Here is a 22,759-nt window from a genome sequence, read left to right on the forward strand (position 1 = left end):
TTTTACGTCCGAACGTTACGAATTCATGCATCATTTTGTGATAATATTTTCTCTGTGTTGCTTTGATCGTTTTACAATTTATTATATACCAAAATCATCGCAATTTAGTGTACAATACAATGAAAAATGATACAATACATGTGCAGCATATTACATGAATATGTACTGGTACTTATGAATACAATGGTGGCATGACACCTGCATACTTAATACCAACCAAGTGAACACTGAGTAGTACAAGAAAAGACCAGAAGTGCTAAGAGAATAATCTAGCAGTTCTAACTTCTTATAACATGCGCATGAAAATATGAATATGACCTTTACTAATTAAGCATTACAGTGGAGAGTAACCGGCAAACAAGTTAGAAATCTATTCCTGATTAAAATTTAGACCATCATAAAATATGATTAATTATATCTAACTATAATAAAGTATCAATCCACACACAGATCAAGTTACATGGGCTACACATTAAAACATCGGTTCATATGACCTAGACAATTTGAATGGCCTAATAAAATTCCAATGATGGGTTTGATCTGCAGTATTTGAATATGCTGTTATAAAAGATAAGGAATTACAGATTAGGCTATCCTTCACAGGGATTGTTATATTGCCTTATTGACAGCAGTGGCAGCTTCAGCTGTTGTAGAATAACCTTCATTTTTGGTATGCTCATATGATCATGGATCTAACATTACTATCTGCTAGCCTAATATGCAAGGTAGGATCATAATCATCTTCAATTATTCCATAACTATTATGCTAAGGTAGATTATAGTATGAGAAGTAGTCTTGGAAAGCAGAGCAAAAAAATATAAAAATGTTCATCAGAATGCCTGTTCATTTTATCAAACAAAACTGAATGTAAGCAACAAACTAACATGTATAAAGATATTCAACAATCTACACATGTACAATAAACGACTTAAGCTGTGTAAGGAGCGAGTCTGCTAATCTTATAATCCAGCAGCTTTGCTAAATAGCTGAAGATCTCACTCTTTCCCTTTTAACTATGTGCTCCCCCCCTTCTCTTAATAAAAGATGTACATCATCAGCTATGACATGTATGAGAGATGTGCAAAAACAGAAACTATAATAAACATTCAGTACAGTGTTACAGGCAGGCATACCATGAAAATTCAAGAAAAAACCAGAATGGGCACATTCCCCAAAAAGCATTATCAACAAAGAGAATTCTATCAATGTACAAAATCAAATACATACATGATAGTTCCTGGCTACATCAGCAACCAAATGGGTGTATACTAACAAATAAAACCTAACAAAACTAAAGCCCCAATATGTAAATGGAGGGTTTTCCTCAGGGTAGTCTAATACTAATCATATCACAAGTTAGACATATTAAGCTCATGATGTTTTGTAATAGTATGCTTTTCTGAGCAGGAACTGAAACATGCAATTGTAAATCAATGGTTTCTTCTTCATATGAATATACCCTGAGACAAGCTGTGGCATGATAAAAGTTGTCAGCCATATGGCAACCATAGGAAAAAAGCACATGCATATAGTAATGCCCACTGTGACAGGATGCATCAAATATGTAAAATTTAAACTTGAAAAATACATGAATCACTGAATGGACATCAGCAGTAATGACAGACAGCAATGTAGGGATCCTCAATGACATTCAGCACACTGCACATACCAATATGTGTTTTCCACAGCTCCAGCCGATTCATAGTAAACTAGGAATTGCCATTTGTGCTATCAAAATGGCAAGAAGTCATGAAAGATCCAAAGACAAATATGTTAAATGCCACTTCACGAAACACTAAGCAACGTGGAACAATACAGGCAGTCCCCGGGTTACGACGGGTTCGGCTTACGAAGTTCCGAGGTTAAGGCACTTTTTAATCATATTCATCTGAAATTATTTCCAGGGTTACGACGCCTACAACACTGATCTGGCAGATGAAATATGCCACCAAAAATGCAAAATAATCAATATTTGAAGGTTTTTGGATGAAAAATGCAATAAGAATGCAGTTTACATAGTTTTCAATGCACCCAAACCATTAAAAGTAAGGTTTTCTTAGGATTTTTCACGATGTTCCGGCTTACGACGCGTCTCAAGAACGGAACCCCCGTCGTAACCCGGGGACTGCCTGTATTTACAAAAACCTGAAACCTAAATATTTCCTGACCAAATCTTTAACTTGAGGGGGTCACCATTTTTGTCTCAAAAATATATGAAATGCATCCCAGGATCAGTAAAGCTAAAAGTAAAGGAGTAGAATTGATAATTAGGGATCTCATATCAAGTCTCATAAGTGAATTCAAGAGTTCAAATTAGATAAACATTTCATAAATTCAACAAAATTACCATTATCAACAATACCTGTATGTATAATTTCAATAACTTTCTCAGATCCAAAATTTTAACACTTTCTTATAGGAAGAAGGTACGAATACCAACCTAAAATCTATTACACCTGTACCTGACAACATTCATCAGTAATAGCACCTTACCTGCATAAAATATTATGATAAAATCAAGACAAGCTTCCTACAACTCTTCCAAACAAATTCCCACCAACAGAACAGAAAATATCTTGGCACAAGTCACCTTAAAAACCAGCATAAACCTTTTTGATAATTATTCCATACTAAGTGTGCATGATTGATACTGGGCATAAAATACTTTGATGTATTCTACTATGCACTGTGGCATCTTGAATAACTTAATTGACAGGCTCAATCATTCAATACATACAAGGAATCAACTCTATCATTAAAATATTCCATACAATAAAAAATATACCAATGAAGATCTCTACAATTAATTTCATCAACAACTTAAATTTATGCTATATCACTGAATCTAAGGAGTCCATGTCATCTAAGATGATGTTTCTTTCAGGAATCCTACTGTAAAAGACAGAAAAAGGTAAGTCCTTCAGAGTATGATAGTATTACTGTCATTTTATCTGCCACTGATTGAAAGAGTAAACAACAAATACTGTGGGTTTATCAGATAACATTATACTGTAAGCCAGCAATAACCAGCTGTCAATGCTTGTAACAAATTTACCTAATAATAACCTAGTTTCTTCATCAAATTCAAGACATTTCATCCTCTGAGTTAAACTTATAAATAAAATTTTAAAAAAGTCATCCAAAACATCCTATTATGCAAGAATATTTATAATATGAACTAAGCTCTCACTCAAACCCCTTATATAACATACTAGTGTGCTCATAGTCAAGAATGACAGAACTGTAATTAAAATGGAGATTGGACAGCATGCACTAACTCTTGGGAGGGTACATTCTGCCCCAAAAGCTCAGACTAAGGCAACCCCCCTCTCTTCTTATACGTGCCAATGGTGAGAGATGCTGGCCTTGGCTTGGACAACAGCAAACCTAAATGCAAATTCATAACCAGCTGACTATGGTTGTTATAAAGAAAAAAAAAAAAAAAAACGATACTATAAGGGTACACACTGAATTTTATTTTAGTTTTTTTGTGGAAGCTGTACACTGGCAAATTACTATTTCTATATAACATTACATATTTAATTAAAAAGAATAAACTTTCCCAGACATAATAAAATCACACATAAAATTTTGTGAAACACCAATTAAGGCTATGAATTAACTGCCACAAATATATCCAGCTCAATAACCACACACATGAAATCTGAACAGATAAATCTCACTTATCAGATTACCCTATCAAACTGCACATGCAACAATCTGTATAATCAACAATCCCAGAGATTTTAGGATACCAGTGCACATAACAGAGCTTCTTTGGTTGCAATAATCAGAAAATGCTGAAAAAAATTATGATCCAACTCAATGAGCCAAACTCTCTTACTTAAGTAAAACACACGTATATCCATATATTTTCTGATCTCCAAGTAACTTGCATAGAATCACTGGCCCCTTGAATAAAAATGCCAAGGTTACCACAATAAGGGTTGGGTTTACGCTGTTGTCCAGCTCTGGGTCACCCCCTGAAACCACGGGTGCCTAAATTTATTAACCCTCTAACGCCGATTGGACGTATTAAACGTCGAAATAAATTGTCTGTCGGGTGCCGATTGGACGTATTAAACGTCGATAAAAAAAGTATTTTTAAAAATTCGCGGGAAAATACTTATAGGCCTACCAGGCGAAAACTTTTGAATCACGCGCCTTGGGGGATGCTGGGAGCTCACAGATCAAGGCGTTGTTTTGTTTACAATCGTTACACAGGCGCGCAAGCATGAATTTCTTTCTTATCGCACTAAAAAGTATCAGTGACACATCTCAGAAATTATTTCGTCACTTTGACATAATTTTTGCACCATTTTAAATTAGCCGTTACATGGAGCATTATATATGAAAATGTGCGCAATTTCAAGTAGAATACGTACAACAAAAAAAACTCATGATTGTAGCTTTTATCAGTTTTGAAATATTTTCATATAAATAACGATGTGCCAAATTTCAACCTTCGGTCAACTTTGACTACCAAAACGGTTGAAAAATGCAATTGTAAGCTAAAACTCTTATATTCTAGTAATATTCAATCATTTACCTTCATTTTGCAACAAATTGGACGTCTCTAGCACAATATTTTGATTTATGGTGAATTTATGAAAAAAACTTTTTCCTTCTGTCCGCGTGGTAACTCTTCCGATAAATTTTTTCGTGCAATTGTCGTAATGTTTGCACCATTTTAAATTAGCCGTTACATAAAGTTTTATATATGGAAATGTGCGCAATTGCATGCACAATACAACTAAAAACAACCCATGGCTGTAGCTTTTATCAGTTTTGAAATATTTTCATAAAAATAATGATATAAGTGCCAAAATTTCAACCTTCGGTCAACTTTGACTCTACCAAAATGGTCGAAAAACGCAATTGTAAGCTAAAACTCTTATATTCTAGTAATATTCAATAATTTACCTTCATTTTGCAACAAATTCGAAGTCTCTAGCACAATATTTCGATTTATGGTGAATTTATGGGAAAAAAAAAAAATTTCCTTGCGTCCGCACGGTAACTCTTCCGAAAAAAAATCAGAAATTTTTTTGTGCGATTGTTGTAATGTTTGCACCCTTTTAAATTAGCCGTTACATAAAGTTTTATATATGAAAATGTGCACAATTTCATGTAGAATACAACAAAAAATGATTGAAGGTTGTAGCTTTTCTCATTTTCGAAATATTTGCATATAAATCACGATAAATAGAAAAAAAAACACGTTCTGTCAACGTTGACTCTAACGAAATAGTCGAAAAACGCAATTGTACGCTAAAACTCTTAGTCTAGTAATATTCAGTCATTTATCTTCATTTTGAAACAAATTTGAAGTCTCTAGCACAATATTTAGATTTATGGTGAATTTAAAAAAACTTTCCTTACCTCCGTGCGCGGATTCTCCGCCGCAAATCTCCGAAATGCGTACGTCGCATTCTTGTAATATTTGCTCCATTTCATATTAGGCGTTTCATAAGTTTTATATATGAAAATGTGCACAATTTCATGTAAAATACAACAAAAGATAATTGAATGTTGTAGCTTTTCTCATTTTCGAAATATTTGCACATAAAAAAATATATAAAAAAATTTGACATTCGGTCAACTTTAACTCGTCCGAAATGGTTGAAAACTGCAATTGTAAGCTAAAACTCTTACAGTATAGTAATATTCAATCATTTATCTTCATTTTGAAACAAATTGGAAGTCTCTAGAACAATATTTAGATTTATGGTGAATTTTTGAAAAAAACATTTTTTTACGTCCGCGCGTTACGAATTCATGCATTATTTTGTGATAATATTTTCTCTGTGTTGCTTTGATCGTTTTACAATGTGTTATATACCAAAATGATCACAATTTAGTGTACAATACAACGAAAAAAATTAACTCGTTAGCTTTAACCGTTTTGCTCACAGAGCAATTTGAATACAATTATATATGAAAATGATATTGTTATAATACAATAAAGTTTCATACATACTTACCTGGCAGATATATACATAGGGACGACGGAGTCTTAGCTATGTATATATCTGACAGGTAAGTTCATTGTATGAAATTTTGTTTTCGCGCTATCATGTATCGCATTATTTAAATATGATAATGAATTTTTTTTCATTTCTGATGGTTGCATACTAAACTTCAGGCAATGACAAAAAAAAAAAGGAGCCAAAAATTAACTCTTAATCTTGAAAACTAAGGTGCGCTGTGATTTTTTGAAAAAAGTATTTTTTCCGCTTCAGCGCTCACTCCGAGACCCCCTCGGCATACGGGAGACGATTTTTATTATACCCCTTCGGCGTAAGAGGGTTAAAAAGTGCCTTGTTCTGAGCTGTAGGACAATAGGTAACATCCATAAGTTCAGGACTTATGTTTTGAGTTTTTTTTTATTAGTCTTTTTTACTGGTATGGTACACTATATTACTAATAACTTACAAGTCAATTCCCAAATTTTTTTCCCTATATTACAACCACTGGATATGAGAATGCGTCAATACATGAGACTGGAACAACAAAATATAACCACTGATACTAGCTGTTAATAAAAGCTCATTTCACCTTAAAAAGACCAAAGAATCTTGCTTAATACAATCCTGGTCAGCACATGCTTGATGTACAATGGTGCTACCCAAAAAAATTCATGGCTACACAGCACACTTTATATAACTGATTAAGTAGTGTTCATGCACCCTACTTCAGAGAGAATATGGAATGTCATCACTACATAAATCAACGAAGCAAAACTCAAAAAAATTTATAAAATCCAAGAATGAGTAAATTATAATAACCTACCTACAATTTTATTAACTGGTACCTCCCACTACAAGGGCAATGAAAGTTAAATTTTCAAGAGATAAACCCAATTTTTAAATTATTGTAAGACTTTATAGTTAATGCATATAACAAGCACAAGAGGCAATGTTTGGCTCGTGTCTTTTAAAATGTTCTGATAATCTTTTTACTTTTTGAAGAATTCACTTTTGTAATAATGCAGTTAAACACTTGTAATAAAATGACAGAAGTACTACAGTAAAATGACAGAAGTACTACCAAGCCTACTTGCATGGCTTCACAGATAGTCAATAATAGAACAACATATAAGCATGCAAAAATTAACATTCAGCATAAAAAAAAGACCGCCAACGGGAAAAATTGAGCAACCATATCCTTAACTACTACATTGTAACATTAAAAACAGTGAAAAGTGCTCAATACAAAACAATAATTGCATAACAAAACTGTGAATCCCATAAATAAAACATAAAGGTAGCCTAAGGACATACTGTATATGAATATGTGTATTCAAAATTCACATGACAAAATAAAGGAAAATATAGAAATACAGTGCTAAAAAACATAACAAGCAAAGTACATTACAATTTTTCTAAAAAAGACCTAAGACTACCTTTGGGTCTCCGGTGGGACCTTTGTATATCCTCCATACATCACCATCATCTGAGTATTGCACCATATACTCGGTGACATACTCTCTGGTATTTTGTTTCCCTTGGGTAGCTATTTGAGTTATAACATGTAGATCTGGTAACTCCACTGTTAGATACTGATAGTAGTTGTTCTGGGATGCTGTCCAAGCTAAATCCTCTGGAAGGGCATAAATGGAAGACAGCCAAACTCAGATGTTAATGAAAACAGCAAAAATCCCAAAATATTTTTGGAAATTCTCTATCAAATGAATGATAAAGAATAATCATACACTAAGTTTTATCTAACATCAACTGCTGAAATTCAAGTTGTTAATTAGTAATGTTATTTCCCGAAACTCTCCATCCACAGCTCCTGTAAAGTCTGAAAATGAAACAAGTATCAGTAATAAATTTTCTCTGAAACGAAAGAACTACGTATTTAATAATGAATAGAGCACATATTAAAAAAAATTTGTCTAAATAGAAGTTTTATAAGTGACTGGGCTAGCATACAAGACAATCCCTGTTGTTAGAAGTATCCTACCTACAACAAGATCCACAGGAACAAAGCCATAAATATCCCCATTTGATACTGGATGCAACTTAAAAGGGCCAATAATTTCAAGGACATCAGTACAGTAAACCATACAGTTCACACAACAAAACTGATATATAGTAGTGCAATTTCCTAAAATGCATTTCAATGCAACCATTATTTCACAATACAACAATGCAACTTATGAAGAGAACCTACAGCCAAAACCTGCCTGATTACAGTGCAAAAGCTTTTTGAATAGATGTACACCAATAATCATAGCCATTTCCATATATTCAAGAGGTAACAATCCGTCCCCAACAGTGCTTGAAACAATCGACATCAAATCACAGTAACATACCAAATGATTCAAATCATACAATGAATGTCACCATGTTCTTACCTTTCTTAATGCAATTCTGATGACCAAACAAACTAAAAAAGATGCAGTGTTACATAATGCAAGACATAAGTCATTTAATATTATATAACTTAGTGCATACATTATAAGTTTTGACTCACCCACTGACTGCCATCAAAGGCCTTTACTATGGAGAACAGAGTTCCATCCTGACCAAATTCCAAGATGTAAGCTGTGACGTACTCGTTTGAGTCCTTTCGGCCTTGGGTGGCAATAGCAGTAATATTCATGGTGTCGCCCAGATCAACTTCAAGATACTGAAGGTAATCAGCATTTTTAGCTGTCCATGCAGTTGGTTCTGTTTAGGAAGGAGGCTAGGGCTAACTGACAATCTACAAAAACATGCACACAAATATCAGGTGCTATAATATTAGTCTTTAAAAATCCTGCTTTTTCATAAAAATATAAAAATATATACATTACAGTCATGCACATTTCTTGATTAAATTATTAATTTGCAACTCATTTATAAATTATCATCTTTTTCTTTAAAAGGGAGTTTCTTCAGTAAAGCACCAAAAAACAGCAGCAACATCATTAGCTGTATTTTCATCTTACAAATATATACAGGCTAAAACTATAATGTATTATACAGTATTTTTTTTTTCTTTTTTTTTTGCTAAAATGCTAGTAGTCCAGTCAGTGCAAAACAGCCAAAAGCATACTTGCAACCAAGCAAAAAAATTCATATGAAATTATTATTTCTTTCACCATCAAACAAATTTCAAATTTGCATGCAAGGAAGCTACATCTCTCTCCAAAAAACCTTCAGCAATATACTGTACACTGCTGTATTTACAAGCATCTTCAGGTCTCAAGTATTCTAACTGCACAAAATACAATAGGTACTTCATATAAATTTACAAGTACAGTCAAGGCACACCCAACTTCACACACAAAGGCGCAATAAAAAAAATTGGACAAAGAAGTCAAGATCAAGTTCACTGTGTAAAAAACTTCTTTTAGACAATGGATCACATACTAATTACATCAAGAAATATCAAAGGATTTGAAAAAAAATTAAATGGTAGTAGCACACTATTTCATTAACTCACTGGGATTAATAAAGTGGATTTGGGAGAGGGAAGGGGCGAGGTACCAAAACCTCAACTGTTAATTAGACAGTTCTGACTTGGAGCTTATTATCTTATGTAAATCCTCTTATTGTTCACAGTAAATTTGTCTTTAATTATATAATACTGGTTGTGGTCTCATTTTGAAGTTGAACAGTTACAACAGTATTTTTAAACATTATAAACAACAAAATGAAAACTGAATGATAAATGAAAATTAGCAACTATTTATTTTTCAATAATAAACATCTGGAAAAATGTGAGATCAATTCTTTTTACATTATTAAAAGCCATTATAATTTTCCTATAGAATATTATATTTACAGCACAGCATCTTCTCTATATTCATTGAAAATAACCAGAATTTCATATTATTCTCTAATTAGAAATAATCTTTGAACAGCCTACACTCAACAGGAAAATGTGGAAGAATATTTTTGTCGCTACAGATGGCATCATTATCATCAGGAAACCTAATTATCAAAAAGAATAAGGAAGTGATGATCAAAGTAGTTCACTCTGAGCTTGACATATTCACACACAATATGAGAGGCATATACTGTACTGTTAAGCCTCATGTGATGAAGAAAGTAAGGAAATATGGTTAAAAAAGCTCATACGCTAAGTCTCATGTGGTGAAAGACGCAAGGAAATGTGGTTAAACAAGCCCATGTGCTAAGTCTCATGTGGTGAAGGGAGTAAAGAAATGGGGTTAAGCAAGCTCATATGCTGTCTCATGATGAAAGAAGTAAGGCAATGTGGTTAAATAAGCTCATATGCTAAGTCTCACGTGGTGAAGTAAATAAGGAAATGTGGTTAAAAAAGCTCATATGTTAAGTCTCATGGTGAAAGACATAAGGAAATGTGTTTAAACAATCTCATATGCTAAGTCTCATGGTGAAAGAAGTAAGGAAATGTGGTTAAACAAGCTCATATGCTAAGTCTCACGTAGTGAAGGGAGTAAGGAAATGTGGTTAAACAAGTTGATATGCGGATTTTCATGTGGCGAAGGAAGTAAGGAAATGTGGTTAAAAAAGATCAAAGATAATTGTTTATGATTAAAAGTACAGAAAAGGTGAAAGTAGCAACCTTGCTATGGACCTGAAATGAAACCCTGGTAGTGAAGAGAGAGAAAGGTTTCTAACTCAAACCATCCATGGAACATCTAAAAGGGAACCCCTCATGACCTAAAAATAATACTGTAAAAACAGCATTTAAAGAGAAAATTATGCTTCTTAATATTGAACTGACCATTTACACAAAAGGATCATTTCATAAACATGACCAAAATATTACACAAGATATGTTGTGTTCAGTATCAACAATCTTTAAAAAACTAATGTTTGTGAAAATATGAAAAAAGAAATGATGGAAATTTGTCTTAAACACAAAAACTAATAAACCAGTTTTTTGCCTGTCTAACAAACCAATGAGATCCAAGTAAACAGCTTCAAAGTTTTAAATAACAGAGGTATCTGTCAATTTGTTTGGATATTGTTTTAAATTAATTTTTGTGTATCTTTAAGTAGATGGACTGTGCATGATAGTGAGTGATTGTTGCATACCTGACTAACAATCTCTTGACACTGTTCTGCTGCCTTTTGATCTTTAATGCAAACATCGTCAAAGATGTGCATCACACCCAACACGAGAGAGAGAGAGAGAGAGAGAGAGAGAGGACCGGAGGAGAGAGGAGAGAGGAGAATGAGAGGAGAGAGAGAGAGAGAGAGAGAGAGAGAGAGAGAGAGGAACTGGGCCTTTTTTTTTTCATGGTCACTTGTTTGAGATGAAGCCAATTCCTTCGGAAGGGTTCCAGGATTGTGTTCAGTCATATTGCGTTAGAGTAGCAACAAACTCGAGTCTCACTAAGCATGAATCTGCTCTACTAAATTTTGTTCTTATCTAAAATTGTTTAATTTTGTGGTGAGTGATATTCAGAAAGGAATAAGTTTCATCTAGTCTTATTTACATTATTTGTGAATTATAGTCAATATTTTGTTTCATATTTTATAACTTATTTTCAATTTATTTTTGGGCCATTGTAATATGTATGTAAAGTTCCATCTATATATCTGGTTTTTAGCTTTGTGATCCTTCTGGAAGTCATTTTCTCTCTATTACCAGAAAGTATGCCAAAAGTTCTTGTCATGAATATTTCATTACCATGACTCAGCATCTTTTTCCTTCCTTTTTCATTAACTTTAAATATATTTCTTCTTTTTGCTTCAATAATTTTTGTTCTTTTATGGTTTTACATCAAGAAATTCCAAGTATCCATCTTTTGCCCAATTAATACTCTCAATTAGAATTTCACAAAAGAGTGAACATTTTTTCTTTATTGTAACTATACAGAGCTAAAGGACTTTTATTCTAAATTGTCTGCATGATTTTTTTTTCCTTAATTCTCGCGCCCAGATTCAAAGAAGATTCTGCTACCTCACCACATTTTTAAGTAAACAACCATAAACCTATTCTATTACATTCCTCAGATTTACAAATAACTTTTTTTTTTCCTTCTGTCATCCTAAATACAGTTCTCATGATGCCATTTAAATTGTGCATGTGGTACCAATGGTTAAAAAATTCAAAATCTATTCTCTATTTCATAATGTGCTACAAAATGAGATGGAGTAGCCCTCCTTCAGTACTTTCACAATTCACTGCTCCGCTCCTCTGGTACTCCATCTCTCCCAAAAATGGCCTGGCTCCTATCAATGCATGGAGAACAGGGTCCTCACTTCCACGCAGAAGACTTGAAGGAGGACTTCTTAAAAGGACAAGAGGAGAACCATGGATTCATCCTAGGTCTGGATTACGCTCTTTGTCTGCCACCACAAAAGGAAGTGGCTGAAGGAGAGAGACAGACTTGGTTCTAACAGTTGTTAGATCTCAGGGACATCTACTTGACCAGACCAAGAAGTCCCGAGTATTCTTCATTTGAAGATCTGAAGGGATGTTGTTAACAGTGGATTCAGGGAAAAGGTGCTAGCAGTCAAGAGGTGGGAAGAGCAGAGCTGATTTCTGTGAACCAGTGATGCCCTTTGTGGTGAAAGAACATCAACGCTTCCTCTTTTTGAGAATCCCCATGGCGAAGAGAGAAGCCAACTCTTGAGGTAATGCTCTTATCAGTACACAAAAGGACATTAAGCCAGTCCGAAGAGACATCTTCAGGTTACAAGAAGTCTTGAATCTTCCGTGCTAGCACCACTGACCAGTCCAAGAAGCTAAAGACTTCAAATACTTTAAATAAATCCTTGATGTGGTGATCAAGTTCTGTGGGAAAGAACATCCCCTTAGCAGAACAGAAGGCCGACCTCCGTGACATGTCTTTAAGGCCGGAGATGTCCCCCTGGGAGAAGGCAGTGACTCCCTGAGAGGGAACTTCCACAGTGACATATGACAAATACCTCCTAAGGACTAAGCAAGAAGGACAGTACCTAAAGGAAGCCTCCTCGTTCAAGAATCAAATTTTGATCTCATTCAGGACCTTCCTTGTGAAAGATGAGAGTACCATCTTTGGTAGCCTTGAGGAGTCAACAGGTCTGTTACTCATAAAGAATGTGGAAGCAGGAGAAGCCAAAGCCACTGAAGAAAAAATCTGGGAAAATCTGCAGCAAATAACTCAGCAAGGCTGCAAAAGCTGAAGGAGCAGAGCTCTGTTCCATATCATCATCTTCATCCAACAAAATCAGGATAAGGGTAACTAAGCAGGGATCTGGGCAGAATAAGAATAATTTTTCAGAAGCCCCAAAATGTCAACAAGTTGTTGCTGGATATGGCACTAATGAAGAATAAAACAGCTTCAAAAGAGGGAGTGAATGACGAGACAAGAGACGAGTGAACAGATGATGCAGAGTATACTTGGCACCTGACTGAAGAAGGTGCCTAGCGCTCAAAGGAGTGCTTGGCTGCTAATGGGCACTTGGGAGGTTACTGGGCGCTTGCTCAGGAGCTAATAGACACTCATGAACAGAAGAAGAGTGCTTGGACGATGATGAACATTTACGTTAGGAGGAGCATTTGGGCTTCAGCACAGGGAGCTCTGAAGATGTCGTTCTGGGCTAGCATCCCAGAAGCTGCAAGAAGGCTGCAACTAGTCACTAAAATGCCACTGGTGCTTCTTTCAGGACTGGAAGCATCAGAACTCTAGGACAGACGACTCACTTCCATTTAGATGTCTTTCCAAAAGCCGTCTGTCACAACCTGAGGCGTTGCAACAGGTCCGAATGAGGGGCGACTACCCATGGACAGACCCCACCAACCTCCCTTGGGCTTCCAGTATGGCTCCTCCCAGATTTAGGGAAGTATGCCAGTGACCTTTGCCTAGGAGCATCAGCGGGACAAGAAGCCACCTCCTCCACTAGAAACTTCACTAACACTCCTACCTTCCATTTTGTCCATTATGACTTTCACAGATAGCCCCTATTGGGCAACAGTATTCACTATGAGACCAATCTTATGGTCAAAATTAAGCACCAACTTCGACTTGTGGCTGGCAATGGGTCAGGGTTGTAAGCATGGGAGCCGGGTAAAGGAAAAGGTGGTATAGCCAAAGGACTGGGCATGGGAGGATTAGTGAGGACACGCACAGAGAATCCAGGCAGTCCCTGGTTATTGGTGCCCCAAAAATTGCCCACTGAAATGCGCCAATTTCTAGTTATTGGCACTGATACATACATACCTAACAGAGGCACCATTAACCAGTCATTGGCTCCAAAATCCAGTTATCAGCGCCAATAAGCGCTGAAAATTGCCGATTTTCGCTTATCATCAAGCCATCAGACCGGAAGGCCCACAGATAACCAGGGCCTGCCTGTACATAAATATTACTATCACTAGAAGACTTCACAGAATGGCTATCTACAGTCTTGCTATCACCTATAGAGCCACCTTCTCCTTCCCGTCCCTATCCAGTTTGACAATACGAGAACCTAAATCTTTCTGCTTTTTAATATCCCAGTTTTTACATTACTTGCAAATTAAATCCAGAGAACGCACCTGTCTCCTACAGTTCATGCACATGGTATGAGTTATAAATTCCTTTGTAAGAACAGTGGAACCTCGGTTTTCGTACATAATCCGTTCCAGAACCTCCCTAGAAACCCAAAATGTACAAAAAACGAAACAATAATTCCCTTAAGGAATAATGTAAATACAATTAATGCATTCTAAATCCCCAAAAATATTAACAAAAAACACATTTTATGGGGAATAAACACAGTTCACATACAGAAAACAATGAGAAATAAATATAAATGACAATGAAATGAATAAATAAACATTTAACATCACTCATACCTTTATGGAAAACATTTGTTGACTTATGGAAGATGGAGAGAGGGGAGAAGGAGGAGGAGAGGTTGTTTGAAAGTGGAATCTCCCTCCAGAAAGACTTCAGGTATCAAGGACCTACCTGGGGCTACTTCTCTTAGATTTTTACTAGCACTATCTGAGGATATTTCCCCTCGTTTTTTTACTGGCACTAGGACCAGCTTGAGTGTTACTGGACCCCTGTCACACAACAAAACTGTTCATACACATTTGTTTTTGTCATTTCTTTAAAATTTGTCTAGAGTTAAATACAATATTGTCATTAAACATGTTGGAGACTCAGATTACAACTTATTGTTGGGATGATAATTCTCCACAAAAGTTTTTACATGATTCCACTTTGTAAACATGTCTGTAATCATGGAGTAGGCATTTCATGTATGCCCATTCATTTTCTGAAGTTCTCAAACCAGCCCCTGCTGGCCTTAAATTCACTAACAGCAGTGCTTGTTGTAGGCATTTTCTCACGGAGATCAGCATGCAACTTCCTCCAACACTTTGCTACGAGTTCTTCTTAAATTCTATGGCATTTCTCACCTTTTTTACAAGAGGGCCAGCACTTGGAACATTCTTTGGCCCCATGATGGCTTATCTAGCAGTTGCATTGGAATTTAAAAAAAAATAAATAAATCACAAAAACAACAAATACAAAAGCAGAATGGGTCAAGACAGGCGATATGCTTTGTTTGAGTTCTCGATACGCGGCCCAGTCCCATGCTGGGCCCTCGATAGTGTGTTTCTGAGTGTAAGAAAACTGAGGAAACACGATTACCGAGACAAAATTTTGTAAAAAATAAAAACATGAAAACTGAAAACCGAAACGTATGAAAAAAAGAGGAGTACAAAAACCAAGGTTTGACTGCATCTTATAGCAGCCTTTGCTGCAACAGTGAAAACTAGTTGAACTTGAATCCGACATACTCATGTCCTAACAAGTCAACAAAGTCTCAAGTAGGGAAAGTTTCCAATTTAAGAATATCTCAATCTGTGACAAAAGGTCTCACAATGAAAACCTAACATATAGTACATGTAATGGCTGTAGGCTACCAAAATAATCAATACTTCACCAAATGAAAGAACCACCAAATAGAAAAGTGTCGGAATTTCAAAACAAGCTGACTGCTCACAACTAAACCTCAGTCAAGAGCCAGCAGAAACAAACTGGGTTTTCTGTTGAGCTTCCGGCGAGTTGAAACTATAAGCAACGTAATTACTTGGTAAGTTACTTACGTATATAAAATTGTTTTTTGTAAACCAAGCACATAAGGTTTTGGAGCAAAGAACAAAGATGGAAGCCCTTGTTCTCTTCATTCTTTTCCTTCCACAACCCTGTGGAAGGTGAACGTGTTTTGGAAAAAACAAAATACTTTCATCCATACTCATTAATGTATATAAAAAGCACTGCTTTCTCCACAGGCTTGCTAATTCTTCCTTGCCTTATGAAAAAATGAGTTTAGTGAAATTGCCACAGACTAAGTGGAATATGACATTTTATAATAAAAACTTTTGGGACAACCTCCGGAGATCTGGATTGTAGTACCCACAATAGAGGATGTAGGCATTCTGGAGGGCCAAATGAAGAATGTATTTGAGGAGCTTCTGTGTCCACATCCTGGTTCTCCTGGCAAAGGGATAATACTGGATGAACTGATCAAAGAGATCAACTCCTCCCATGTGCCTATTGTAGTGCCCAATGACAGTGGGCCACTCAACTCCTCATACATAACTCGGCCCTGCCGACGTGTCTTCTACCGCTGCATGATCTCCTCTTGGATGGGTTCATGACTCCTCGTAATCATGGGGATGAGTCAGACCCCCTTCCAACAGATGACGAAGACAGCTCCCTTACGCCGCCACTGTCTCTCCTCTTGCCAGATATTGCGGATGGCTAGCGAACCTCTTGAGGACATTCGGGGCCCCATGCACCAACCAAAGGGTACCACTGACGTGCACACCTGCTTCATACAGTTCCTGGGCCAGGGATACCAAGTTATAACAATTATCCATAAACAGGTGGTATCCCTGGTTACGGAAACGATCCACAAGACTGAACAGTGTCATGCAGCGTGGAGAAGACCTCTGAATACACCGAGAAGTCCACGACGTATTCAGTGTTGGACTCCGTAACAAAAAAAGTTTCACTCCATATTTCTTCGGCTACTTGGGGTTATACACTTTAATGCTAAGACGTCCTTTGTAAGGCACCATCCCCTCATCCAAAGAAAGGTTCTTGCCAGGAACCACAAGAATTTTGCACCGTTCATGAATGTACTCCAACACTGGGCGGACTAAGATGAGGCGATCGGGGTTATTCCGGGGTATGGCCCTTCGGTTGAAGGCGTTGAAATACCTGTCCAACGCCAGGAAACTATCACGGGGCATAACGCCGGGCACATTGGGCGTACTTAAAAAAAAATTCCGCCTCCAATATTGCCTGACGTCGGCAGCCAGGCATTATACCAAAAAAAATGTGGAGCCCCAAAAAATGCTCCATGTCGGTGAGGTTGCAGCCCCGCCAGTGATACAACAATGTCGTCCGTAGTTCATCACAGCAGTACCCAGCGTAGTCCGCCGTCTCTGCTACCAGGTATTCCAGCAATTCCTGCATAAGGAACAGCTGAATGAACCCAAGAGCAGTGAGAGGAACAGGTACGGTGAGCCCAGGTGCTGCCATGAATGGGTGCCTGTTAGGTGGGGTGGAGTCCTCCGACCACCCCTCATTACTCTCGGACGACCGACCTTCACCTTGGCTGGCGCGACACTCCGACCTTCTACGTGCCCGTGCGCATGCTCTGGCACGGTTTCGCACTCAAAACCCCCCCCGCTGGCCCATCTCCCTCACTTAGGCCCTCGCTTTCTGTCGTCATCGGCGACAAAACTAGACGACGTTATCTCCTCCTCCTCCTCAGATTCCCCCTCATACACACTAAAACCACTAAATTCGAGCTCACTTTCGGGATGTGACCCTCAAACGGACATTAGGGGCAAATATTCATCATCACTAACATCGGGAGTGATGTCCTCGTCACTAGATGACCAACCGCCATCAAAATGAGGACTTGTGACATGCTGCCGATCAAGCTCTAATAAGTCATCGTCAATGTCCTTTGGCTCGAGGCCTCCCAAATGCCTACAATGCCCCTAAGGACACCCCGATGCTTCCTAGGGGTTACTAAAGGCACACGAGACACACGTTGTGGTCCTTGAACACTTTCGTCCGCACGAGCCCGCACGGAACGGCGTTGAGGCGCGAGGTCATCTTGGGTACTTGGTCACTCGCCAGCATCCAAGTCCAAAATAAGTCTCACACGATCCCTCCCGAGGGGTAAAACGCGCCTTTCGCGCTCCATACGTCATTGAGACATCTCTACTTACGTCTTGTACCACCACAAATACTCAAACTCTGCAAAAGTTTGGCAAAACACGATTGCGGCAAAAGATCACTCTCGGACGACGCGTCGCTGATGCTGGCTGATGCGAGGAGGCATTTCACGCATGTGCACCTGGGTCATGCTTGTAAACAAAACAACAGCTTGATCCATGAACTCCCAGCATCCCCCAAGGCGCGTGATTCAAAAGTTTTCGCCTAGTATGCCTATAACTATTTTTCCGCGAATTTAAAAAAAAAACTTTTTTTATCGACTTACCATACGTCCAATCGGCATACAACAGACAGTTTTAATAGACGTTTAATACATCCAATCAGCGTTAAAGGGTTAATAGAACGTGCGGACAATTCTCTTGAAGCTTCAAGAAATAGCAAAAATTCTACTATATTTCCGTCAATAGATGTCTTAGTAGCCGAGACATTATTGCTTCTGCACCAAGTGCATTAGTATGATCACTTGTGTTGACAGCCATCTGTAGAAGAATGACTTCTGCATCTCGCCACAGAGTTTGCAACTGCCTTCGAAAATCCTTTATCTCTGAGTAACTTCTTAACAGTTTGTAAGCGGTCAGAGCTAGATTTGATTATCCTTGATGATATCGCCTGAAGTGTGGCTGTTTTAGAAAATTGATCAGGAGCTCTAGAAGGTCTGGAAACCACTCTTAGCAGCCAGAAGAGAGCTATCAGTATCATGTGTTCTGGTGAGACTTGAATTTGTTCAGGATGCCTCTTATCATCCTGAACGGAGGAAGGCGTACATATCCTTATTGGACCAGTCCTGTAGCACTGCATCTGTCACTAATGCTAGAGGATCTGGCACTGGAGAGCAGAATAGGGGAAGGTGATGATTTTTGGGAGACGTGAATAGATCTATTATGGGAGTCTCCCATAGCTTCCAAAGATCTTGACACGCTGACTGATTCAACATCCACTCCTCAGGATAACTTGGTATCATCTGGTTAATTTGTCCGCTAGGATATTTATCCTTCCTTGAACAAACCACGTTAAGATTGTCTTGCAATTTTGTTTTGCTCCAACAAGTAGGTCTCTCACTGTTGTGCAAAGGGAAAGGGAATGCGTCCCTCCCTGTTTGGTGATGTACGAGAGCTGCAACAGTTTTCTTGGCTACTTCTATAGCAAATGCTTGAAGCCATTAATGAATCTCTCAGTTCTTTGACATTTGTGTGGTCTCTCATCTGTTCCTGCAACCACTTCCCTGAGACCTCCCTGTTGTTCGTGAGGGCTCCCAATCCTATGTCCGACACATCTGAGTAAAAGATGAGGTCTTTGTTCCTTCTTAACAGCGACTTTCCTTCCAACAACCTTACTTCTGACCTCCACCAAAGCAGGTGTTGTTTGACCTCCGGTGTTATTAGAATAACGAAAAAGAGTACAGATACTTCCTTCTGTCCTAGCTAGTCTTGAGGCAGAATGGCAGAACTCTCATGTGCAGTCTTCCAAGCAATACAAACTGCTCCATGGAAGCTAACATTCTGAGCAGACTCATCCATTTGTTTGCTGTACATCAACGAAGGGATAAGAACTCGTCTACTGTCTTGAGGCAGGATTCCACACTCTTGGGGGATGGAAAAGCTCCAAAAAATCGAGAGTTCAGCATCATCTCCAAATACACTATTGTCTAAATGGAACAGTCAGACTTCTGCATGTTTGAGAAGACCCAAATCTTGGGCTAATTACAGAGTCTTGTGCAAGTCCTTCATGCCTTGGTCCTTCGATGCTGATTGAAGGAGCCAATCGTCCAAATAAAGGGCAACGTTGATCCCCATTAGAGGAAGCCAACCTGCTAAGAAAGCTAGAATGCTTGTGAAAACCTGAAGAACAGTCGACAGCCCAAAGCACAGTGCTCAAAACTGGAACAGAAATCTGAGGCATTTTCTTGATGAAGGATGTATAGGGACATGGAGATACGCATCCTGCATATCTACAGAAACCATCAAGTCCCCTTGGTGAAAGGATGCAAGAATGGAATGGGTGGTTTCCATTCTGAACTTGTCTTCTGAATGAAGACATTCAGAGCACTCACATTCAGGACCGGTCTCCATCCTCCTGAAGCCTTTGGTACTATGAACAGGTGATTGTAAATCCCTCTGATGACTTGTTTTCTACTATTTCCACCACATTCTTGGAAATAAGTACAGAAACTTCCTCCAAGAGAGCCAGAAACTTCTCTGTGTTTTTAACCCTTAATGGACAGTGTATTAAATCAATATGCAGCACCCTATGCCGGGATAACTTTGAGGTCAGCAAATTTAAGAAAGAAACACCTCAATGGAAAGAGGAAGATATGCAAATGCACAAGGTGTAAGAAAAAATGCTAGAAGATTTTCCCTATTTACAACACCTAGTGGGACCTATTTTACAAGACAATCATTAGTAACAATTCTAAGCATATTGTAGTAAAATATTTACGTAAATTTACCGAGAACAAAGATGCAATAACTTTTTTGGATGTATAAATGTTATTTCTAATATTTCTTTTCACTTTCCTTTGCAAAATTACTACATTTATAACTGATATACTATCATAAAAGATAAGAACTAAAACAAACACCAACCCCTTAGTATATTTATGAGCAAATTTACAGAAAGACTTCTTGTGAGATGGACAGGCATTACAGCCTCCCTTGAATTCAAGATCCCAACTCACTCTCTCATAAGCTGTCCAGTGGATTTTAGCTAGTCTAAAAGACATTGCAGAATTTATGGGCTATAGAAGTAATGGCACCTCTTTCTCGCCTGATTCACCCAAATTGATGGCAAGTAATATTGTTACTCACCATGAGTCACTTCAATGGGCGCTTCCAACCTTTAACCTAATGCAGAAGGTTCCTTAGGTCACTTGGAAGGTTGCAACAAGACCTAATGCAGGAGGTTCCTTAGGTCACTTGGAAGCTTGCGACAAGAAATACAGAGTATACTTCTTGTGTAGGCACAAGGCAATGTCGTTCACAGTGGCCTGCAGAAACATAAAATCTTTCACTAAGGGAGAAAACTAAGAGCTGACTTCTGGGTTGAAGTAACTCCCTTGGGTGTATAAGGGTCCCATAACTCTCTCTTCTTCAGCATTCCTATAGTAAAAAGAGAGGCTAACTCACAAGCACTGTCTCGACTCCCTAGTCTAAACAAGAGAGAATACCAAAAAACATCAGCTACATATTTTGAAGGAAGTTGAGAACAGCCTTTTCCTAGCAAGAGAGCCTACTGTCCAGTCCATAAAGTTGGTTACCTCAGACCCTAAACAGGCTACGTAATAAGTGGTCTTTCTGCAGACGTAAACATTTCTTTTGCTGCAGAAAAGGCCAATCTCCAAGAAGGGTCTATAAGTGCAGAGAAGTCCTCCTGGGCAAAGGCAGCCACACCCAGTGAGGGAGCATCTCCCATGGTGTAAAAAAAATACCTCCTCTAAGATAGTCTTACTGGTGGGAAGGCAAAGCAGGACTTCCCTTGCTCCCTCTTGATCAAAAGCCACTCGTCTGCTTCTCTAAGCACTTTCTTAGCATAAGTAGAAAGAAACATCCTGGGAAGAAGCTTACTCTTATCCAGCCTGACTTCTCATCATGAAAGTATGTAGACACAGGTGATGCGGGAGCTGCTGGAGTATAAAAAGGTGGGGAAGTACAAAGCAGGTAAGAAAGAAGTGATCCGTGCACTGTAGACGTCGAGTCCTCATCTGCTTCTTTGACCGCTTCTTCCTCTACTGAGGAAAAAGAAGATAAATGTATGTCTGAAATTGGGTGAGGTGCAGTCAACAGCTTCTTCAAAAACTCAAAAATGTCGTCCAACCTTTTCTTAATTGGAGCCAACATAGGATCCGCAGTCGACGACAAAGACTGATGGTGCTTGGGAGCCAAAGTAGAAGAATAAAGCACCACAGAAAGCTCTATAACATCTGAGGGAGCGGGCACCACTGGGCATTCAGCTGCTACAGAAAGCTCCTGAGAAGACAAACAAATGGGCGCTGCTGGGTGCTCTGAAGCTGTGGAGTGTTTGAGTGCTAATAGGTGTTCTATACAAAAAAAAAAATGTCCAGGAGTTACTGGGGGTGCAAAAGGACTTGCAATCAGAAGCCACTGTACCAGACGTGCTAACACTCTTATGGCTATCCAAAGAAGCTCTCTTGGCTTCTTTGAAGCACCTTTCCTCATTCCCACACACCAATGAGAAATGTTCTGGAGAGTCCAAGAAACTGCAAGGCAGTTGATTTGCGTCGAAGGACTGCCTCTAGACTTCTAGGGAGTCACCCGAGGGGTACTAGGCATGTCCGACATTGGTCTCTTTAACAGCTACCATTGGCGCCTATTCTCCGAGCTGAACGACTGAGCTACAACGAAAGCTTAGACAACTCTTTTAAGACACCTTTCCAATGGCTGTCTGAGACACCCTGGGAAGTCGCAAGAGGTGCGTCTGAGGGGATGACTACCTGTGGGCAGACGCCCCCTGACCTCCATTGGGCTTCTGGTATGGCTTCCCCCAGATTCAGGGGAGTATGACAGGGACCTCTGCCTAGGAGAATCACCAGGACTGTCAGCCAGCTCCTCCACTAACTCTTCACTTGCACTAATAAC

The 22,759-nt window shown here is 38.4% G+C and overlaps 1 protein-coding gene across 3 annotated transcripts in view; it reads right to left on the reverse strand.

The window, feature by feature from the left end:
- Positions 1-22,759, reverse strand: part of LOC135218416 (neurexin-4-like) — a 516,193-nt gene that overhangs the window by 487,250 nt on the left and 6,184 nt on the right. The window contains exons 1-2 of one of the 3 annotated variants that reach the window (XM_064254721.1): positions 8,483-8,620; positions 7,407-7,603 (exon numbers count right to left, since the gene is read on the reverse strand). The exons of 1 other annotated variant lie outside the window; for it this stretch is intronic. In XM_064254721.1, coding sequence (XP_064110791.1) covers positions 7,407-7,472 — 66 coding nt within the window. In that variant the 5' untranslated portion in view covers positions 7,473-7,603; positions 8,483-8,620. Of the gene's footprint in view, positions 1-7,406; positions 7,604-8,482; positions 8,680-22,759 lie in introns of those variants that run through there. One more of the 3 variants, XM_064254720.1, reaches the window with a different exon arrangement.

This window comes from Macrobrachium nipponense, chromosome 9, assembly GCF_015104395.2.
Source record: "Macrobrachium nipponense isolate FS-2020 chromosome 9, ASM1510439v2, whole genome shotgun sequence".
NCBI classification, from domain to species: Eukaryota; Metazoa; Arthropoda; class Malacostraca; order Decapoda; family Palaemonidae; genus Macrobrachium; species Macrobrachium nipponense.